The sequence below is a fragment of the Vidua macroura genome, chromosome 1, assembly GCF_024509145.1.
Source record: "Vidua macroura isolate BioBank_ID:100142 chromosome 1, ASM2450914v1, whole genome shotgun sequence".
Lineage (NCBI taxonomy): Eukaryota > Metazoa > Chordata > Aves > Passeriformes > Viduidae > Vidua > Vidua macroura.
In genome coordinates this window covers 82,398,999-82,422,676 of record NC_071571.1, presented here as the reverse complement: position 1 = coordinate 82,422,676, position 23,678 = coordinate 82,398,999, and the positions used below count along the sequence as shown (strand labels likewise).

The following is a 23,678-nucleotide window of genomic DNA, read 5'->3' as shown; positions in this document are numbered from 1 at the left end:
GGTTGGACCCGCTGATCTCGGAGGTCTTTTCCAATCCAAATGACCCCGTGTTTCTGCAGATGAGAGCGGGGCAGCGCCGCAGCAGCGCCGCAGCAGCGCCCGCCCGGCCCGGCCCGGCCCGGCCCACTGCCGGGCCTCCCTGCGCGTGTGCCCGGCAGGCGGCGCTCACGGCGGGCGGGCGGCGCTCCGTCCCCGCGCGGCCGCGCTCTGTGACCGCGGGCTCGGCGGCGCGGCCGGTCCGTCCGCTCGGCGCGCGGCCCCGCCCCCCGCGGTCACGCCACCCGCCCGGCCGGCGCTGCGTCAGCCCGGCAAGATGGAGACCGCTGAGGAAGGTACGGCGCTCGCCCCGCCACCGCCACCGCCGCCAGCCCCCGAGCAGGGGCTCTGCCGGGGCGGCCTCGGAGGGTGGAGGGGCGCGGGAGAGGAGAAGGAGAGTGGCACCGCGCCCGCTGGGGGCTGTTCACGCCCGGAGGGGCTTCTCGCACCGGGGCTGCAGGTGCCCGGGCCCCGCGCCCCCCCACCGTGCCGGGCCCGCCGTGCTGCGGGGGCCGGGCCGAGGGGGGCAGTGTGTGAGGCGGCGCGCGCGGGTGCCCCTTACATAACCACGGGGAACGGGGAGCGGGGGGGGGGGAAAGGGGGGCGGTGCTGGCAACACCCGGAGCGGGGCTGGGATGGGCCGTACCTGGGCACCGGGGCCCGCCGGAGCGTTCCGCTGGCTGCGGCTTTGCCTGGGGAAGTGGGGGCCCGGGGGAGAAATGAGACCCCGGGGTGGAAAGCAGCAGGCCGGGTGCGCACGCTGGGGCAGCGGGAGAGGCGGCGAGGAGGGCACTGCCCCCAGCTCCCTCCGGGCCGGCGGACTGTGTCGGACCCGGCCGGCCCTGCAGCCCGGGGAGCCTTACATTTCCGCGTTTAGCTGAATAGTAATAGCTGCTCCTTTCGCAAAGCTGACTTTGTTACGTGTGCTGGGCAGTCTGTTTGCAGAATTGAAATATGCAGCAGCTGACGTGTTTCTCTGTCTCTTTTACAGCAGACTAATATGTAGTCACTTATCTAACTTTAAAAAAAAAAGACTTGTCAAAGATATCATAGTCATGAGGGGGGTTTTATGTGTTGTATCCACTTTTAAGGGTATTGCTTTATTTGAGATGAAACGTGGATATGTTTTGTCAGCACTTTTGTTATGCTTAGATAATCACAAAATCCCAGAGTTGTTAAGGTTGTAAGGGATCTCTGGAGTTCATCTTCTCAAACCCTCCTGCCAAGGCAGGGTCACCTAGAGCCGGTGACAAAGGAATGTGTCCAGGTGGGTTTTGAATGTCTCCAGAGAGGGAGAGGGACTATGTAGTTCAAGCAGATACTGGAGAACTTTGACAGATCAGCACTTCATATTGTAGCGTAAACCAAACTAAATAAAGGATGTTTGTTGTGCTATGTTTCTTGCAGTATTTGAGCTTTGTTTGTCATCTCAAACAAATACATATTGCAGTAGCAAAGCGGTTCCAAGGAAAGCATTTTGCATCTTGGCTTTTGTTACTTTGGCATTATTTTGAATGTAGCTTTTTATCAGGTGTCATTTGTTTTTCCTGCTTGAGAGGATTAAACAAAAAAAGCTGGAAAAACATAAACCGCTGGATGAAATAAGACAGCACCTTTGTAGTAGTATCCTTTGGGTTGTGCTGTAGACATGTTTAATACCCACAATCACTGATGGTTTATCAAAATATTAGTGTTTCTTAAATTTACCATTTAAAATTGCTTGCTGCAGCTCTGTAGACCAAGTCACTTACACCAATGAAATCAAACACAAAGTGAAACTCTGATCGCATGTCCTCTGGTTGCCCAGAAAAACTGGTTTTTCTGCAAGCTGTGAAGTGGATACTCAGAAATGACCTCCTGATTTTCCACCCCTCCAGTAGCTGGTAAATCCATCCCGGTGGATTTAATTCAAACAGCATAGTTGATAATTTGTTACAGGCTGTTACCAGTGGTAGACTTTGATCATACCTGACTTAAGTAGGTGAACAGACCAGCAAGACAAAGAAGTGGAGGTTTTTAGTTACCTCTTTAAGGCATTGTCTTCTTTAACTAAACCTTTGTGTTAAATTCCACACTTGAAAATTGGACTTTTCTGGTTTTATATATAAACACACACGAAGGTACATATATATGTAGCCTTAGGTATTATATTGTGGCCTTATCAATGTTGCCCTCAAAAGCTCCCAGTGGTAGCATGACAGTAACCAGTCTATATACTCACTTTCCATAAATACCGCTAGAATGTTACAACTTCTTCTACAGTTTCAAACCTCAGATCCTACTATTAGAACTTCATGCAGCTTGCCAGAATGCTGAAGAGACTTCCCAAGGTTAGAAAGCTGTGAACAGCAGCAGCAAAGAATTGTTAGTGCCTTGAGGAACAGGAAATATGATATTATTGTGTGCTTGAGCTTCTGCTACAAAGTGTCAGATGGACTTTCTGAACTGGTGATTGTCTGATAGCGATATTACGGCCATTGTGGTTCTGATGGGCTTTGTGCTTGACTGAGCTGTATTGTGGAGCTAGAAAACTGAACTGCATGGAGAGAGTTTAGATAAGAGAGGCAGTATGGGGTCATGGTCAGACCTAAGTGGAAGCTGCTTCCCCTCAGAATGAATGTGAAAGTTGCTTCTCTGCAGCACCTGAAAGCACCAGATACCGGGTTTTGCTGAAGAGAGGTAATTCTGGTTCTTTCTAGATAAATCGGTGTGTTGCTAAATAACATACTCTTCACTTTTTGATATTCTGGTGTTGGATTCATTTGGAGAGATAATAGGCAGTGAATCATTCTCGAGGGGAAGAGGAAAGAACTTATTATTCAAGATAATTTTTTCCAAAACATGTGCCTGAAGAACAGGGTGCAAAGTGTGTGTGCACATAGAAAAATAGTGACTCTTGCATGGCGCAGTTCTCTTTGACCATGGCTGTAGTTCATAAGGTGCATAGCTTAACACATTGACCCTCAGCAGAGTTTATTGATTTGAAGCTATCAGTTGCTTCACAGTCCAAACAATTCCACTCATAATATCTTTATTTGGATTTATAAAACAAGTGGAAATATCTAGACATTATCATAGCTTTGAAAAAATAAAATTCAAGTTTATTTTAGTAAGCTAACAGGCAGTCTTTTCTCAAGTAAAGAATTCTTTTGCTCACAGTAATGCAAATTGCTTTTTCCCAAAAGTTTTGACAATAAGTGAACAGTTTGCTGTGAGAGTCAACAGGCCATTAAATGGACAGATTCGGAGAGCAGTGGGCATCCTTCAGGGAACAGTGTGCTTTTAGCCTGCTTTCATTGGTGCCAGAGTATCCTTAAAGCAGTGGTTTCATGTGCAGTCTCGTGCTTGTGTGACCCCTTGTGAGGCTCATCCAGCCTACAAAGCTGTCCACTTGCTGCAGTGAAACAGCTCTGTTGGAAAGAATGCAGGAGGAGGTGGGCATGCCACAGCGAGTGGGTAGGGCAGGGCCTGCCTGTCCAGTCGGAGAGACATCCCTGTGGAAGTGCTCTCTGGGATGAAAGAATCATTTGTTAAGTGAAGTAGCAGTTCTGGTCATTCTTGTCAGCAGAGGAACCAGGGACTCCTGATGTTTGCAGCAATACTGCAAATCATCGCTGCTCAACATGGCAGTGATGGAAATGCTCTTTATGTCTCTTTGTAGCTGCACCAATGTGATACTGAATACCTGTTTCTGTTAATTCTAGATTTTCATGCTGCATAATGAATTCATTCAACCAACACTTTCATAGATAGAAAATTGTTTGAATTGAATAACCTGAATTCTTATGCGTAGAAACTGTCCTAATACTCTATAGACTGGGAATATGGTCATAATGTGACTTCTTTATAGAAAAAAAAAAATCAGTCTTTGGTGCCTTTTGGAAGTTTTTGTAGAAAAGCATTAACTTTTGAAGATTTTGGCCAAGAACAAAGATAGGTGATTCAGACTTGAAATTGCATATTTGCAGTATTCTCACATCAGCTGGTATTTTTCTGACAGAGATCTCTGATATGCATGTGTTCCACTGGAACAAATATGCATGTTTGCTGGATAGTGGTTGATAGAGAAATAATTACCAAAAGATGAAATCTCAAACTCACATATTCTATAAAAATGGACATTTTATGTTCACTTCTTAATAGAAGCAAAAGGAAGAGTCAAGGGACAATATCATGCATCTGTCAATAAACAGATAAAACTTGATTTTTATTTCTATTTAATTGTGTGTTCAGAGCTCTTAAACAACTGAATGTTGTTTAAAATAGACATCTGTTTTTTAGAGGGAAAGATTTATGCTTGCTTGTTTATCCACAAAACCTCTTGCAACCTTTAGTTGCAAGAAAACATCAAAAATAGGGAGTAAAGAAGGTGCAGGACCTATGGAAATATTACTGAAATTACAAAATAAGAAATAGAAAGTGGCTTTTCTTACTAGACAGTAGGCTATCTCCAAGTTGGGTAGCAAATTGCAAAATACTGGTTTTTTGGTTTTTTTTTTCCTTTCATCAAGAGCACCAAGGAAATATGTGTGTTAGGTTCAAGAGTAACAAATTATTTAAATCACTGTTGGACATTATTAAACATCTTCTGTTCAGCCTCTGTTTAACTTTTTCCAAACTGAGATGGAATTTTTCAAAGTATCCACATTCAAGAAAATTATCCTTAACAGTTTTTATGTTGTTTTAGTGATAACTCTTTAGGTAGAAAACACATCCTCCTGTAGTTTTACTGTGTCTATTTCCTAGAAATCCTAAAATTTTATAAGACGTGTTTTGTGTTTATGTAACATGATCAGGCAGATAATGTTCTTGTTGCTCTTTCTGGTGATCTCCCAGTCTCTGTCTTGCATCAGATGAAATCTGTCTTTCATCCTCTTTCAATTTATTCTGGCTTCATTTTGCTACATGGTAAAGTTCCTAGAATGTAATTGTGTAATTTGTCTTGAAAATTCAAGTTCTTTAAGCTGTAGTGTAATATGCTTTTTATCCTTGTCAGCAGATATATGCAGAGTCTGTCGGTCGGAAGGAACTCCCGAGAAACCTCTCTATCATCCATGTGTGTGTACTGGCAGTATTAAATTTATTCATCAGGAATGGTGAGTTCTGTGTCTGTGTGTTTCTTAATTTTATTTTTCTTAATGAAAACATATTGACATGTTTCTAGAAATACTTCAAGTGTTCAGGTTAACTAGTGAAAAAACAATTTTCAGTGAAAAAGTGTTTGGGGTTGTGATGTTGTTTACATGATGATTCATTACAATTCAGGAAAAATTTAGTAATTATATATGGAAGGAAAGCACTGATAATTATTTGTGTTTGGGACTGCAGTTTGGGTTTTATGTCAGCTTTATGAAAAATAAGTAGAAAAATCAGTTGGGGTTTTTTTTGCCCACAACTTATAGTTGTGAATAGAAAGAACATCGAACCTCACAGAAAAAAAAAAAAAAAACCCTAGTGCTTTTTAGTCATTTTGAGGTGTGTTTGATCAGGAAGTGATAAAGTAAAAACTGTAGTTTTGGTATATATGGTCATTTCTGATGGTATTTTAATAGTCCTTCTTTCACAAATACAGCAGTTCTAAATCTTAGCTGTGTGCATCTAGATGTCATATCTTGAAGTATTTATAAGAATTGGTGTCACAGGTGGATGTCCATGCCATGATGTCTGCTTTGATCAATAACATACTCAAAGAATGTTCTTTATCAACACTGTGACACGTGTCTGTTTACCTTTTTCTACTGTTTGAAACTTACTTCATGGCCTAAATGGACTTATTAAACATGCTAATTTAAGTCCTGCTTGACAGTACAAATCTCCTGGTTTAAGTGTGAAAGCAGAGAATTGGTGTGTTTTCCTTAATGGAGGGATAGGGCTGAGAGATGTATAGCGTGTGTTAATGTGATCACTTTTTATTGCAGCTTAGTTCAGTGGCTTAAACACAGCAGAAAAGAATACTGTGAATTATGTAAGCACAGATTTGCTTTCACACCAAGTAAGTATGTTTTACTTGCTCCTATTTTTTCAGAATTTTTCTCATATAATATCTATGAAGTGATTACTTTTTCCTTCAGTGTGGTAGATCCAAACTTGTGGCATAACTTCTGTATTCTTGTTTTAATTGCAATTTTTATGCATGTTATTGCAGACTGTGAATTGCTTAAATAATGGATAATTTGGTTCTTTCATAATCTTAAGTGAGACATAAAAAGTATTGTAAAAAGTACTAAAAGTACTAAAAGTATTGTATCTTTTTCTGACAGCCTCAGTGCCATTCTTTTGTGGCCAGCATTACAGTGTTGCGTGTTTTCAGCTTCATTGATAAATTCGAGTTTTTGGAAGTCTGAATGGTAAAGTGAAACCATGGCAAAATTTGAATTTGAAAGGCAGTTTTCAGTTACCTTTAAAGGATCTACCTGCAACACAAATACTTGGCTTCTGTCAGTTTCAGTTCAAGTGATCTTGACAGATAATAGAAATTATGATTATTCCACTTACATTTCAGTCAAGATATGCTAACTACCCAGTATTAAATTGCCTTTTATGTTAGATACAACTAAATAGGTTAGGCAACTTCGATGAAGAATATTCATATAGTTCCCAGAGGATTCTTAATTACATTTTAACTGATTGTAGTAGGAATAGGTGAGGTAGCAGGCTAGTATTATTTAGTGTTATCAGTTTATTGCCTGATGAGCAGGTAAAGTGGGTTTTATGCTACATTTTTCTCTTTAAATTTATTGATTTATTCCTGCTCCCCTCTCACCTTTCTTTGCGTGTTGGAGTTTTTTTCCTTCTAGTTTTGTACTTTGGTAGAGAAAACAGACACTAAGGTGATTTAGTTCATGTATTTTCTGTTCCAAAAATCCCTTAATGCACCTTCTCTCTTTATGTTGAACCTTGGTATAATGTCTTTCTGCCAACAATTAATTAAACACATTAAACCATTAGTGAAATGTGCAATATTAACTCTGTCTTGGGAGGGTAATAGCATATTTTACGTTGAACACAGCAGTGCTTTCCGGTTATTATTCTTAAATACTGCAGTGACCTGTATGAGCAGTGTTAGAGATCATCTGCTTGCAGGTTTTATTTGTTACATATTTTTATAAAGGCATTATATTACTTCTGTATGGAACTTTCACAAACTAAAAATTATATGCAGTTCTGAATCTCCTTGCAAGCTAATTAGTCACTTTCAAAATTGCATACTGTGACCAGGTCCTCTACAGAACTTAGTGTGCAAGACCAGAAAATGGCATTTCAGTGATTTATTAGTTGTTAAGAAAGAAGACTTTCTAGTTTTGTATGAAAAGAAAAAAGCAAATCAAAAATGTTTATAGTGTTTTCCTTGGGATTTAGGAAAAGAGGATGAGACATTCTAAACTAAATACACTTCATACGTATGTTGCTATTGATAAGAGAAAGCTTAGTTACTGCCTTTATCGACAGAGGTGTTCCTGCAGAAGTTAATTCTTTACTGACACTGCTGTTACCAGCACAGCTTGTAATGTACTTGCAGGTTATGGACAGGGGAGAAAACTTAGTTGAGTTAAAGTGGCTTAAAAAAATTACCATTTTTCATAGGAGCTTTGAAATTCATAATAAGGAATCTCTTTCTTCTTCATGCAATAGAGTGTATCTTCCACCTTCAGCCTCTAGTGAAGGTCTGCTTATCCTCTGCCACACACTTGTCACTCCCCTGACTGAGCAGGCTCAGCTGATAAGGTTTCCTTCTCAGCTTTCCACATTGCAGTGTGCTTTTTCCTACTAGGCTTCACACAGTGGTAGCAGGTCAGGTAGCCTGCAGAGATTCCTCCTGCCCTCCCTACCCATAGGGTCTTGTTTCATTGTTTCCCTCACACCCAATACTCATGCAGTTACGGTTTCCTTAATTTCTCTTATCCCTCTTTCTTTGGAAGATAATGTGGCTGTCTGGTCTGGAAACTGGATCTGCTTGTGGGAGCAGGGAAGGAGTCACAGGTGCTGGAGAGAGAATGATAAGGCAGAAAAAAAAGGGGACTTACGTATATGCCAGTCATCCCAAGCGAAGTTTTATCTGGCTTGTAACCATGCCAGGTGTAACACATTTTCAGATAAGTTGATTCCCCATGGGATGTGGTCAAATAAACACATGCATGTAATTAATATCTGTGCTCCAGCAGACAAGTACTAATAGTGTAATAGATTATTAGTGCAGTAATACCAGCAACTCCTCTCTTGTTTAGCTTGGTTTGCTTGCTAAGGCTGTTGCTGTCATTCTGTCAAAAATGCTCCCTTGCTAGTGTAACTTCTCATGTATGGAGTATTCATAAACTATTTCTAGTGCATTTATTCTCTAAGTTCTGTAACATTTTGGGATTTTTTTTTAGCACCTGAACTGCTAGTTTACTTATTGCTAGGAAGGAAGGAAAAAGGAGAAGATTCAACTTAAATTTTGGCAGGAATACAAAGGAACAAATTTTTCTTTTTAATAATAGCATCATTCTCTAAATGTGTTTAGTCTTGTAGGTAAATGACTCAATTTCAAATGCATTCTTTAAAACAAAATTTTTTATGTTTTAAAATTAATTCCTTTTCTAAGTTCTACAAGGTAAGAGTTAATACAACTATGAAAGAAAGCTTTAGACATCTTTTGATTGTCATGGTACTTATTAATTTTTAATTTCTGAGTTTTCTTCCTGAGTTTTTAAAGAATAACTACTCTGTGTTCTTTTCCTCCCCACACACATTTTCTTTTGTCGTGTGCAAGGATGTGCTTCTATTAGTGCTACACTAAACATAAGCACTGACACATGAAAGACAGCGAGGCTGTATTTCCCAAGAAAATACAGTTGTCAGAACTTCTCCATTCTGTAGGAGGTAATGTTAACATAAACAATGTCAAAAACACAAATATGGAAGCAGACTAGGCTGATCTTTGTCTGAGGATTGGGATGGGTTAATTTCTGTGCTTCCCGTGCAGCTTCATTGCTGGTATGTGGTTCATACAATGTCACAAGCTTCGTTAAAACAAATACTGTAAAACCAAAGGAAGCCATATGAGTAGAGTGTTCTTTATAATGTAATTTGGATATTACATTATTGAAGGATATATTAAACTGATTTCTTTACCTGTTTGTTTTGATAAACTTTTAACACAGTAGTCATAGGTTCAGAATTTCTACAAAGACTAATTTCAAAAAATAAAATTCTGGAACAAAATACTACATACTGGCACAGAATTCAATGTGTCTTCTGCCAGCTCCAGTGTGCAGAGTATACACACAGCTGAGATTTATATGAATGTTATTTCATATATTTGTTAGAGCTGTGCTTGTCTGAATAGGAGCGGAGTTTTTCTGCTTTTACCTTAGTGGTCTGAAGCTAAGTCTGCATGTGTTTGAAGGGTGTAAAACACAGAAACATAGAATAGTTTGGGTTGAAATGGTCTTAGGAAGATCATCTGTTCCAACCTAAAGAATAACTCACAAGCCCTGTTTTACCAAACCACTTTCACTCAGGAGCTATCAAATACATGTTTTTTACTTACGAGTTACACAGTCTTATTTCACGATCAGTGCATGGGGATGACTGAGGTGGCACATAAATGGCTTGCAAATGTAGTAGTAAATAAAGAATCTATGGGTAAGAGGGTTGCAAGTGTGATGATTCTGTGAAGTAGGTTAAATGACAGCTTCTAAAGGTAGCCTTGTGTTTTTTCTACCTTATTTGTGTTAGTGTAAGAGCAGATTTTTTTGTCATACCATCTGTTTTGGAGAAGTAAAATTAATAATTGTTTTCCTGGAAAAGTTAGGCTTACAGGAGAGGAGGGGAGTGTAAAACAAAACCCCACCTGAAAACAACCAACCAAACAAAAAAAACCCCACCTAAATTTCAAATTCACAACTAAATTAGCAGTTACACTGCATAGGTGTGACCTAAGTATCCAAAAAGCTTTCTATTAGTTTTTCTATAACCTGTACAGCTCAAGGAAGTTGAGCTAAACCCACCAAAAACTCACCCAAAGTCTGTTTGAATTTCATGCTGTAATAAAAAAAAAAAGACAAGCTATTGTTTCAATTGGTCTCTAGTAGAAAGATTTTAATTTGGAAGAACTGTGGTAAATGATGCAAGAATTTGCTTTCTCAAACTGAGTTGGGAAAGATTACTGGGATGGAAAGTAAGGGATGGAGTTGCAGTGAGGAGGATGCATGTGCAGAAGTGAATTAGGAGGATGGATGCTGTGGTGGCAGGGGTCAAGGTCTCAGGCCTCAAAGTGATAGTGGAAAGTAAAGGGAGGTGCAGTGTGGACAGAAAATGGCACTGGGTGACAGACACAGGTGGGGACATAACCTATGAAAATCACTGGCAGCAAGCTTCAGTGGTGCAGGGTTCTTGCACACCAGGGGTGTCATGCTAGGAATTCCTGCATTTCATGCACCTGAGTGTTGCAGGACATAGAAGGATTTTAACTTATCATCATGGTATAAAGCTTCTAGTGGAAAAAGCTGTACATATTTTGAAGTGTGCACAGGAAAAAAGCTTTCTTCCCACCCTCAACTTCTGAAATCATCTAAAATCACCAAATTGTTAAAATTTGGGGGATATAGCTTGTGTTCTCTGAGTAGTAGCTACATTGTTCTTTTATTTGAAAAGGCTGTGTTGTAACTCTAAAGCCTTCTTTTCTAAAGGCATGCAAAGTGCCGGCTTTTATAAGCACTTTCTGCTTTAAGTTAGGATGGACATTTTTTTGCAGTTCCTTTTTTGTGTTCAGTAATTCCTGGAAGAAGCATTTTTAAATTTTTTAAATTTCAAATCTTTACAACTTAACAACTTGTCCCTAACAAATAAATCATTAATACAAAGTTAATGTTTTCTGTGTAGTTCTTGTTGCAAAGTGTTGATCAAAATATACTTTTTGAAAGTATATTTTTGAAAGTATTCTTTTTGAATACTTTCAAAAAGTATACTTTTTGAACGTATTCACTCTGCTGAATTGTGTGAGCGGTACCATAAATATTTAACAGATATACTCTAAATAGACATTCTTTTTCACCTTTGACAAAGCTTTTTTATCTCCTGTGGCAGAAATTTTCCAGAATGTTTGTTCAGTGTGAGTTGAGATCATTAGTTAGACTTCAGTTGGCATTTTCTATGGTTCCAAAATGTGTACTAAATCTGTTTCTCTAACAAGAAAATTGTAAGAGGATGTCAAAATATGTTTGTGTCCTGCTTTCAATTCACTGCTCTATGTTCTCACAGCTACAGTTCCCTAGTGTTATACTTTTAGTCCTTTGTTTCATGAATTCCAGTTCTCTGCCTGATACCTGGCGAATAACAAGATCTGAAATTTCAAACCAGTTACTATTTGTCTCAGGGTACTGTTTTGTTCTTGCTTTGTGTCAGTTATAATCCACACATTGCTGTAATGCACCCGTCTCTCCCCATTCTTTGACTACTTCTGGATGTTGATACTGTTTGTCTGTATTCTTGAGTTCTCTTTACAATACAGAAAATGAAGGAAATAGCCCTGGAGAGAAAATAATTTCTTACTCCTGTAGAGGCTTCTTCTCTGAGACTAGTAAAAGGATGATTGAGAATGTAGGTGAAGGGGCTACAGGTAGATAGCATAAAGCAGTATTTGTTAGAGGATTGCTCAGGAGGGGAATTGAAAACTTCTTTCTATTTGTTCTTATAAAAATTGAGTTTCCTGATGTAGTTAGAAGTATGTAAGGTTTTAAAAGATAGTCCATAATGTTAAAATCTTCAAGCACAGATGTTTGCAACATAACATCCAGGCAGCAATGTCTTTGTGCAACTCCCAAATATAATTTATCTTCTTTATTCAAATCTGTTATTGATTGTGTGTATTACCACTTCTTAGTATCTATTAAGTCTGTAGAAACTAAGTTTATGTAATGAAATTGTTACATGTTTTCTAATTGTTTGCAAAAGAAGACTTCACCGCTGTTTTTCTGGGCTTTTGAGTGGGGATGGGGCTATGCAACATATAGGTGTTGAGTTTAAAAAGTCCAGAAAATTTAGTATTATGAGAATATCTGTGCAGGATGAGAGATTTGCATTGTGCTCTGTAATAGGAGTGTCCTTAGAAGAAATTCTGCATGATATGAAACAGATATCTGTTGAAAGTCAATTATGGTGTGTAAATTTCAATGTCTGTGGATACTTAATCAGTTTTCTTCAATTTTTACTCCCTGTGTGCTGCTTTTATTTTGCTGGGGGTATTTTTGGTCTGTGCTGTTGGATGGCAAGTAGGGTGTAAATTATCTAGCACAAATAAATGGATAGTGTGCAAAATTACTAATTGCTGTTGTTCCTCGTGCCCTGCCCATGAACTAGGTTTATAAATAACAGAGGAATCTTTGAGGTAGTGTTGAGTGAGAGTGATACTGATTTTAGAATCTGCTTTTTCTTGAGCTTATTTTTAGGTAATTGGATATTACAGTTAACAAATAAAGCTATTAAAAAAACTTAGGTCAAAAACTGGCATGGAGCTTATTAATTTTCCCATTCCACTCAGTACACAATGAAACAAATGTATTATGTGAATTCTTTTTTGTTGTTGTTTGTTTGGAGTCATCTCTTTAGAACATAAAATATGCTTATTCTTCTAGTAAGCTTTTGTCAGATGCAAACAGTTTGGCAGGACTTCTACATAAATGCTTCTCTCAAGGACAAACTGTTTCATAAGTGTCTTTTCTACACAGTTTATTCCCCAGATATGCCTTCACGGCTTCCAATCCAAGACATCTTTGCTGGACTGGTTACTAGTATTGGCACAGCAATACGATACTGGTTTCATTATACACTTGTGGCCTTTGCATGGTTGGGAGTAGTACCTCTTACTGCATGTAAGTATTAATTTTCTGTACATAATGCTCTTATACACAGGGAAACATACCGCTTCCTGCAACAAAGTTTTGTGAGACCATTATTGTTTATCCAAAAAAAAAAAAAAAATCAAAGATGCTATTTCATTTCTTTTCACTCAGGAATTCTAGCTGTTTGACTCTTAAGCCAGTAGTGCAATGCAGAAAGGTGTTAAGACATAGGAGAGAATGCATGAAAGAGCTTTTACGTGTCTTACTCCAATAAAATGCCTCTTCTCAGTTTTCTTCTTTAAAATCTACATGGAAGGTTTTATTTTATGCCATTTATTAATATTAGGATAGAAGAGTTGTCCTATTTTTATTAACCTTCTCTAAATGAAAGTGCAGGGGTTTTTTATGTGAAAAGTAAAATTCCTTTACAATCATGGACAAATTGATTCGTGAAACTCTTAAAATCTCAGTCATGTAAGTAGTAAAGGAATTCAGTAGAAAAGAGAGTGCACATTTAAATTACTTTAGTATCCAGTTTAAATTTTACTTTCCAAATAGAGACAGAAAAAGAACTATGGATGTTTCAACAAGCTAAGAATACACATAAAATGGAGAAAGGCAGAAAGGCTATAATGTTCAGTCAAGGAAATAATTGGAAGTGCATCTTTACAAACCATAATACGCCCCTTGAACAAAAGAGCAAGGGAGTAAATGCATCTCCCCACACAGTTTCTTGGTATGTTCTGTGTTTTTATTTGTAGCTGGCACAGACTTAGTTTGAGAACAGCACGATATTGGCATCGCCTAATTTTCTGAAGTAGACCATATACACTGATGACCTGCTTTTTAAATACGCATCATGATAAAAAGCTAACATTTACTAGCATCATCTATTAATCCATAAAATAGTTACTTAAAACAGATGATGAAATAGTGATGGTCCTTGCAACATGATATCATAACACCAGAAGTGTATACACATTCAAAATCTGATTGAGCAAATTAAAGGGGGAAAATTGCATCAAGGATTAACTAGCTGTGAAATATTTTGGAATAGGAAGTGAAGTATATGAGAAGAAGTATCACTGTATACACTGAAGAAGTATCCCTGCAAGTATCTTTAACCTGCTTCCATATTCTTCCTTAGGCATCCATTAGTGTGACCAGTGCTGGACACAGGTCTGGAAGAATCTTGGGTCTAATCTAGTATGGCAGTTCTTACACTTTGAATGTGTACTTTTAAAGATGTGGAGCTAAAATACAGCTTTGTGCCACGTGGTTGTATATGATCTTGACTTCTGTTCATACACTGAAAGTTGAGATTTTCTTCCATGTCATAAATTTAGTTGGATACCAGGTGAAAAGGGGGTACCTGGGGGTCCTTTCCAAGTGAAGCTGTAGCCAAAATCGAATTAATGCAAAGCTTCTGTTTATTCATGCAGGTCGTATCTACAAGTGCTTGTTTACTGGCTCTGTGAGCTCACTACTGACACTGCCATTAGATATTCTGTCTACGTAAGTACTTCAGCAGTTTGATCTAAAAACCTGTTTTAGTCAGATTACCCTAAAAACAGTAACTTTGGAACTTAGAGTCTCTTTCATCCAGTTACATTTGTTATCTTCTGCCATCTTAATAATCAACTGCCCATTACCCTTTGCACAACCAGATGTATGGACAACACCATTACAGTAGAAATTATTTCACTTTGGAGTTCCATTATTCAGGATCTTTGGAGCTGGGAAACCGACTACAAAGCAAGCCCTGGTTAATGAAAACTTGTATTTGATGTCAAGAAAACTTACGCTGCAAACTTAATTAAAAAAATTAATTTCCTATGGTTTAAATCAGATACATAGTAGAATACTAAGAAATGTGTCATTAATAATGTGACTTTCTGGTTTTTGTTGCACTTTTATATTTTGAATTTAATTTTATCCATTCTGAGTCTCTTATGTGAGAGGGATTATTTTTTATCAGATTTCCTTCTAGCTGATACTTGGATTTTTAATGCTTCAGTCACCATCTGCTATTGCACATTGTCTTTCCATGTCCTTTTAAAATCAATTTTGCCTAAAGAATCAGTAAATACCAAGGAACAGAATTCCAAGCTTGCTTAAATTCAAGCCTCTTACTTTCTCATTATCTTGAACATGAGGAACTGAAACTGAGTTTAAGTAGAATCAGCTGCACATCAAGCAAATTTGGAATGAATGTTCTCTGTGTTTCAGCTAAGTCATCTCAATTGGGCTATTTGATTTGAGAAATCAGGTCAAGTTGCATTTAACTTATTTTCATTATTGGAGAGAGATGCTTGTTTCAGTCTAATAACAGTATATTTCCTGTTATCTCTGTAGTGTAGATTCTGTTTTTATTTTTCGGAGAAGAATCTGAAACATCTGAACCTAGAGCACCTCATGTCTATTACAGTCTAGGGAGAAAATAAGGGACTCAAGTATTTGTCAGATTTTAATAGGGTGTGAAACTGTGTTTTGACATTTATTTCTTTGGCAGAGTCAGTTACAGTAGCCTCTTGTGTCGTCTTTTCATACGGTTCCATTCTTCTGGTTCAGGTAGCTCAGCAGATAAAATGCTGAGGTGGACTGGATATTATGCATTTAGCCTTTAAGTAAACCTCTTACTATATCAAACCATTTACTTAGTGACTGTTGTGTTTCCTTTGCTATTCTGGAAGATTGTTTTTTCTAAGCTACTTGGTAGTTACCAGCAAAATACTGTTTTCATTAATTTTTTTTTTTTTTTTTTTTAACAGGGAGAACTTATTGGCTGACTGTTTGCAGGGCTGTTTTGTGGTGACATGCACTCTGTGTGCATTTATCAGCCTTGTATGGTTACGTGAGCAGATCGTCCATGGAGGAGCACCACAGTGGTTGGAACAAAATCAACAACAGCCACTCAATGGTGTTGGTCAACAAAATGAGGTAAAATGTACTGCTCATTAGTTCACAATTAATTTGGAAAATGTATTTACTACTGAGAGTAAATACTTTATCAGAACACAACAGGAATGTTATTTTACTTCATGGTATCTTTATTTGTTACAGAAGTTGAACACTTCTTCCTGTATAAACTCGGTGACACCGCTGTTATGTCTTTGAAGTTGTTTTATTGTGTAGCATAGCGTAGATTCTTAGCTCTGTATCTTTACCCTTTTTAAGGTAATTTTATGCACATAAAGCTGAATTCTCAGGCATAGTCAATGAAGATGCAGCTTGCTTTTATTTTGTCTTTTTCGTAGGTATGCTGGTAGTTCATGAGGTAACAATTCACTGTTCTCAAAGAAATTGAAAGTTTTGTTGACACCACTGAAGCTGGAGCTTCTCTGCCCTCCTCCTACTCCCCACACATGCATATGAACTCCTTCAGTGCCTTTAGGAGCCTCTTGGGTGAAGAAGTGGTCATAGAAGTGATCCACGCATAGGGAAGAGAAAATTAAAAATCTTGTTTTTGTTTTAGTAAATGTCAGTTTTTAAAAGATAGAGATTCTCGTCTTCGTGACTGACTCGAGTTGCCCTTGAGTTATCATCTTTCTCATATAATGAAAGTTTACATGAGGGAGTTCCCCTCTATTGAGCACTGGTGAAACCACATCTGGAGTGCTGTATCCAGTTTTAGGGTCCCCCAGTACAAAAGAGCATGGACAGCCTGGAGTGAGTGCAGTGAAGAGCCAACAGAAATGATTGAAGGACTGGAACATCTGACATGATAAAAGGCTAAGAGAACTGGAATTATTTAGTTTGAAAATGGGAATGCTCAGGGTGGACCTTACCAGTCTGTATGAATGCCTGATGGAGGGCTATAAAGAAGACAGAGCTATGGTTGTCTTCTGGTGTTGAGTGACAGGACCACAGGCAGTAGGCTTAAATTAAAATGCAGGAAATTATATTTAGATAAAAAAAAAAACAGGTGGGTTTTAGCTTTTTTATATACTGCTACTGTGATCACCTACTGGAACAGGTTGCTTAGAGAGGTTGTAAAGTTTCCACCTCAGGAAAAGGTGGCTCAAAAGCCAAGTGGAAACAGCACTGACCCTGCCATAGCTGACCCTGCTTTGAGTAGTCAGGTTGGCTAGATGATCTCTAGAGGCCCTTTTCTACCTCAGCTACTCTGTAAAGTTATCTGAATATTTCTTTTCCTGTTTTTAAAAGTTTACTGGTCCCAAGTGTAATTCTTATTTAGAAAATATATTATTGACTTTTTAAAATACTGTTTGGTTTCATGTATATACAGGATAAAAGCATGAAGAGTGCTTGATCAATTTAACCAAGTACTAAATCCTGTTTCTACAGGCTCAGGCTGCTGTAAATGGAGGTGTTGAAAATGCTGTGCTTGATCAACCTGCTAACCCAGCAGCTGAGAATGTAGTTGTAGGTGAGAACCCTGAAATTCAAGAGGAACAAGTAGATGAAGAGGAGGAAGATAATGAAGATGAAGAGGATGCTGTAGTAGAAGATGCAGCAGATGCAAACAATGGAGCACAAGGTAACAGGTGACTCAAAACATTAATGTTCTAGTTCTTACTAAATACAAATTAATTGGATATCAAACTGTCGTAATTGAAGGAAGCTGTGTAAATTCCCACTTCAGCTTATTTATCTTGGCTTTGAAAATTTCATGTGTTTTGAGTGCTGAAGCATCTGCTTGCTGAAAAGCTGTCAGCAGTTACAAGATGAATATTATGCACTTGAGTCTTTTTGTTCATTTAGAACATAACATGGAGTGGTTACATCTTGTTTTGAGTGATCTAACAGCTGTAAAAATGGCCATTGTCCCCTCAGATGACATGAACTGGAATGCTTTGGAATGGGATCGAGCAGCAGAAGAGCTTACTTGGGAGCGAGTGAGTAAGAATCGTTTTCTTGAATTTAATAATTCAGGCTCATACTTGAAATGATTTGTAGTATTGCTGTGTTAAATTGCATTTGGGATAGATTTGGAAATCATTCTTTTGTAAGAGCCTTTAGTGACCTAGAAAAGTTGTTATATTATAAACAAAATGATATTATGTTACTTCTTAACCCTTAAAGAAAGCATTTCTTTGATTTTAAGTATAGTGCCAGCTTATAAGTATATAGTAGCAGCATAAAACATGTTTTAGTAGTCTTTTCTGAAGTCTTTCACTTGGTGAGGTATAGAACTGACTTGCAGCTTGCTTTGAGGACACTGGGCCAGATTAGGAGTGCAAAGATGTTGCATTAGATGTAGTTTAATGCTTAATTTTTGTGTTCATGAAAGCATTAGACTAAAGAAAAGAAAAGTTTAGATTTCTTTGCAAAAAGCCAATGTATTTCTCTAAAAATTATGGAGCACTTTAATGTAACATGGTGTCTCTGTTGTTTATGCATCACAAATTCCATAACTAGAGTATGACATGCATGTACACTGTAATCATGGAGTAGGGTAGAGACTTGAAATTTAGGTTTGTGTAGCTGGTCTAGAAGTAGCCAACATCTGAGTTCAAAGCTCACCACATGCAGCAAAATCTGCCTGAAGGTAGGTGCAGCAGCTTCATGTGATTTACCAGCATCACTACTAGGCTGTGGTATAGTTGTTGCCTCGACTGCAGGGTAGCAGAAATACAGTTTTCATCATGAGTAGCACATCTTGATATTTGTTTTGAATCTACTGAAAGCTTAGTGTGTTTTGAAAGATATTTCATAAAATGGACATACATAAATTCAGGTTCCTGAACCATTCTGTTGTTTATTTCAGGATGAAAGTGCTGTATTTCTGAACCCAATTTATTTGCTAGAAAGTGCTGATATATTCCTAACTGGTGATATTTTGGTGCTTTTCCATGAATATAGAAGTCAGTTTCAGCATACTCTCATAACCACTTCCAATGTTATGTGCTGACATAGGTAATAGATGTGTAGTTGACATTTAGCATCAAAATTGAGGTAGGCTCTTCTATTATGTCATCCTGTGAAAATACCATGCAAGTTTTCTGAGTTTTCAAACATTTTTGCATCTTAGTTTGATTTGTAAAATATGTGTAACGCTTATATCTTGGAAATTAGTGCAAAGTCCTTGTATAAAAGACCCTTGAACATGGAACTTTACAGTGGTAATTATGGAGTAGGAGTATCTGGATTGAAATAGTAAGATACACTCAAAATGGGGGAAATGGAAATTTTTTTTTTTTTGTAATGGGTGCTTTATTTTTGTCTGCTCTGTGGATGCTTCCCATAACAGTTGTGCTGAGTTATGAAGAATTTGTTTCCTATCTTCACTAGCTGTAAAATAATTCTGTTCAAAAGTTAATAGCATACAGTGTAGCAAATTACCCTGTTAGTAGTTGCTTTTATACATCAAGGGTAAAATACTAACTTTTCTCAGTGCAGCATAAACTGATACTTTGCAAGTAGCATGAAGCAAAAATTTGCTCTTGGATTTAAATATTGAGTTGATTAAACATGTACTTAAATAGCCATTCAATCACTACAATATTTTGTAAATACAAAATCTTTGTCGAAGTCTTCAAAGTCATGGAGAGAAACAGCTTATAAATGAATAGATTCTGTGTTTGGTTTGACACATATAGATACATGTGTATTCAGATATTCTGCATGTACATCACTCTCTTTGAACACCTGAGTTTACTGTGTTGAATGAGAACTTAGTTTCTCTGTTTATCGGTAAAAATTTATGTGCTGGTACTGTTGGTTGAGCCATTAAAAAACTCTTGAGTGCATTGGACAGTAAAGGTCAATGTGAAAGAGGCTTATTTTAGATTCAGGTTAGTTTTTCTGATAAGTAAAAATAACTTTCTTATCTTCACAGATGCTTGGACTTGATGGATCTCTGGTTTTCTTAGTAAGTGCAATCCTACTTTTCAATAATTTCTACAGAAGGATTTTTTTGAGTACCTGATTTTTTTTATATACATAATTGTATTTGAAGTCCTTATTTTCATATCATATATATATTTCTTTAAAGAGAGTTTCATATGATGTCATGTTCAAGTAAACTGGGTTTTTAGGAGTTTCACAAATTAATGGGATGTGTGTGTGGCATAAAAGTAGAATTTCTTAAAATATGTAGATAACTTTGGATCACTTACTCCACTGTAAATAAAAACTAGACCTTTTAAAAAGCACACACTGAAAATACATATGTGTTCTAACCTTATGTTTTGATCTTTGTTATAATTAAAATACAATTATCATTCAAATATATTTTTTGTCCTAATACCACCATAACACCACTACATCTAGTATAGACTAGATTTTAAAATCTAAGATCTTCAGTTGATTCTATTTTCAAAATACTCTATCTTAGAATCATTAAGTTTGAAAAATACCTCGAAGGCCGTTGATGTCTATGTTATTAGTCATTTACCTTAAATATTAATATCAAAAGAAGTAAAAATCCAGTGTACTTGTGGCTGAGGTCACATCTCAGCTAAAAGTAATATTAAAAAATGGAAATGTGCTGTCATTTTTAGAGGCAGAGCTGTCAGTTTGGTTAATGCATTTGTTGTGGCAAAGACTAATTGTCAAAAGTTCAGATGAACATTTTCTCATTTATGAAAAAAATATCCACAGACATTTTATGTAATTCTTTTTAAAGATGGAACTCTTTGTATAGATTTTAAAATAAAAGCCTACTTTTGCAAAATGTAAGCCAGAGTAAGTGCACTTATCTAGATAAATGTTCATGAATGTAACGAGCTGCATGTTTTGGTCTTTGTGTTAGAGCACAAACTTCCTGACTCTAACATGAGATGTGCAAGTTCTGGTGATAATAGACTGTTGAAATAAGAAGTTGAGATACAAAAGTCAAGTCACTTATTTAAAAGACTGACATTTATGTCCTGTTTTCTTGTCATCTTCCTTCCTCTTTCCCCTGTACTCCTTACAGGAACATGTCTTCTGGGTGGTGTCTTTAAATACATTGTTCATACTTGTCTTTGGTAAGTATTGTTTGCTGTTAGGTTTTAAAATGATTCTTCTTTGTGAATTGGTAGTGCAGTGACTTCTAAAAACAGAACCAAAAATGAACTGGCAATATGAATAACAAATATTTATTATTTTCTAGTTTTGTCATTTTAATTTCTTAAAGTGAATAGATTTAAAATAGGAAACCTAGCAGAACCTTAACCATGTCAACTAAAGCACAGAAAATATTTATTTCTAATATGGTTAAATTAAAGGAGGAATCTCAGAGAATTTAATTTGCGAGGAAATGTAGTACTTTGAGGAATAGCTCAAAGTACTCTTCATAGTTTTTTTTCCTCTTCATAGTTTTTTTTCCTCTTCATAGTTTTCCTCTTCATAGTTTTCCTCTTCATAGTTTTCCTCTTCATAGTTTTCCTCTTCATAGTTTTCCTCTTCATAGTTTTCCTCTTCATAGTTTTCCTCTTCATAGTTTTTACTACATAGTAATACAAATTTTTTCCATTAAGAATCCATTCTTGGAGCTCAGATTGAAAGGGAGGGAGGTATGCAAGAATATAGCATTTTAGTGACAAATGAAGCATGTTATGCACTTCAAAAAATACCAGACAAAAATACCACAAAGTTTCACTTGCTCTGAATGACCAGTTTAGAAAATAATTTTTTATGTTACTTTGGTGTTTTTTCAGTGGTCTTTCTTGGCAGAAGGGTTTGAGGTTGAAAAGCTGAAGTGGTACAATAGATAAGTTTTTACAGACAAAGTAAAGCTCACGACACAGTGATTTGAGCATCTACATACTGAAACAGAACAGCAAATCAAAAGAAAATAAACATAAGTACATTGTATGTTTAATTCACAAGAAACCGTAACTGTTCTAAAATAAGAAGCAGAAAATACTTGAATTATTTCTTTCTGATAATTATTCTATTTTAATACATAGTTATCAGAAGTTAAGTGGATTTTTTTAGCTGCTATAATATGTAGGCTTTTTTACTAAGTAGATAATAACCATGGAATTTCTAAATCATAGTAGATTAAAATTCAATAATAAAGAAGTAATAAGAATGCTTAATGAGGCTGTTGTATAGAAACATTTTCAGTAGCTGCTTTGCCAACGGGAAACTCACAAATAGAGAAGAGAATGACTTTCCTAAGCAAGCAGGAGGTCTGGGAATTTAATATGTGCCTCTCAAGCCTATTTTTAGTATCTTTCCCATTAAGTAATACTGCTTAATTTGTAACTGCCAAATCTCTGGTAATTTGTAATTATAGTACTTGTGAGTTCAGATGTCACAGGAGGTTCTTGATGAAATATAAAGCAGAGGGAAAGCATTTGTAACCTTAATTAGTAGTCCAGAAATTCTCCTTGGACAAATTAATTCATTTCAACTTAATTAATATTTTCTATAGCTCATTCTAGTACTCACAGAGGAGTTTGTATTCCTTTGTGCTTTTTTTTTTAAGGAAACCATTAGAAAAATAATTTAAATAATGTTATTTTAAAAACATGACAAACTGTGCACTATATTCTCATAAAATGTCAAAAATGCAACTTTTAAGTTATTACTCTGGTACCTGTAGGAGTTGTGAGTGTGATCATTGTCATCTCACTTTTCTTTCTCTTGTTCTTGCTGGGCAGGGAGAGCTCAATCCCTCCCTTATCTTTTACATGTTTGCTCTTCCCAATAACTACAGATTTTCCTAAAAGAGACATAAATTAAAACTTTTCTTATTATTGATTAGGGTAATATGAGTCCTGCTAAATCTTTTCCTGTAGTTTTTTTGTTGGTTTGTTTGTTTGCTTCTTGGGTTTTGAAGTTGTAATTTTTCTTACATTGGTCATACAGAAATGAGAGAGAAAATCATCGCACTTTTCGTTTGAGGGAATATTTAGTCTGTAGTAGTTCCCAGGGTGGGCTACCACGATGTAGTGAAGACAATATAGGTGAAAATAAAAGCTTGCCACTTCTGCAGCCCCTCCACTTTATACTGATGCACTTTTCTCCTATAAAAAATTGATGTTAAATTCTGGAGTTCTTCATAACTTGGTTGGAAGACAACAGAGTGAGATAAAGTAACTAAAAATTTTATTGCAAATATTCAGGTTTCTAAAAATGGGGAAGTGCTGTGTTTTCTAATGCATTTCTTCTGAAACCTCAGAATGGTAAGAAGTGAGTTCTCAGGAATAATGAACAGTTTTCAGTGCATTAGTTCAAAGTAAAAGACATCTCATTTGCTCCTCATCCCTTCATTGGGTGTCATCTTTCTCCCCCTCCTCTTCCCTCTGCAAATTTCTGCAGGGCTTGCATTTTTCACAATATTTTAAGTATTCTTAAGAATTAAAACACTAGAACGGAAGCCTTGCTAACGGAAGTCCCATCTCACCAGGCTGTAAAATGGCTACTGAAGTCTTTTAGTGCATGGGAAAAAAGGAGTATACAGCATAGGTTCCTACAGGAGTCTGAGACACATGCCAGCCTAGTACATAACACTGAGAAATGGAATTAATTTGCAGAGTGCAAGATGAAGTTAGAAGGAAAAGACTGTCCTCTTATTTTGTGTAGTTTTATATTGTTTTAGTCCTTAAGTGCAAATTCTGATCTGATTTTCAGTGTTTGTAAAATTATAGGAATCTAACACTTGAAAATATTTGCACAGAAATAAAATTTTGTATTTTTTCATGAAATTTACAAGTAGAATAATACCATGTAACAATATTCATCCTGCAAATAAGGCTTCATTTAGCAGTTTTCATGGACTTTTTTTCTCCTTTCTGCTTACATTATACAGCATTTTGTCCATACCACATTGGTCACTTCTCCATCGTTGGCCTGGGCTTTGAGGAATATGTAAGTACTGTTTTATAATTTCAAAATGAAAAATAAACTACCACCATTTATTCG

General features: G+C 37.0%; 1 protein-coding gene across 2 annotated transcripts in view; it reads left to right on the top strand.

Moving 5' to 3' along the window:
- The first annotated feature begins 248 nt into the window (after window positions 1–248).
- Window positions 249–23,678, top strand: part of MARCHF6 (membrane associated ring-CH-type finger 6) — a 42,315-nt gene continuing 18,885 nt past the window's right edge. Inside the window, exons 1-11 of one of the 2 annotated variants that reach the window (XM_054000089.1) lie at window positions 249–332; window positions 5,036–5,132; window positions 5,955–6,028; window positions 12,744–12,887; window positions 14,300–14,372; window positions 15,629–15,797; window positions 17,166–17,358; window positions 17,655–17,716; window positions 19,660–19,692; window positions 20,740–20,791; window positions 23,566–23,624. In XM_054000089.1, the coding sequence (XP_053856064.1) occupies window positions 314–332; window positions 5,036–5,132; window positions 5,955–6,028; window positions 12,744–12,887; window positions 14,300–14,372; window positions 15,629–15,797; window positions 17,166–17,358; window positions 17,655–17,716; window positions 19,660–19,692; window positions 20,740–20,791; window positions 23,566–23,624 (975 nt within the window). In that variant the 5' untranslated portion in view covers window positions 249–313. Of the gene's footprint in view, window positions 333–5,032; window positions 5,133–5,954; window positions 6,029–12,743; window positions 12,888–14,299; window positions 14,373–15,628; window positions 15,798–17,165; window positions 17,359–17,654; window positions 17,717–19,659; window positions 19,693–20,739; window positions 20,792–23,565; window positions 23,625–23,678 lie in introns of both variants that reach the window. The other variant, XM_054000084.1, reaches the window with a different exon arrangement.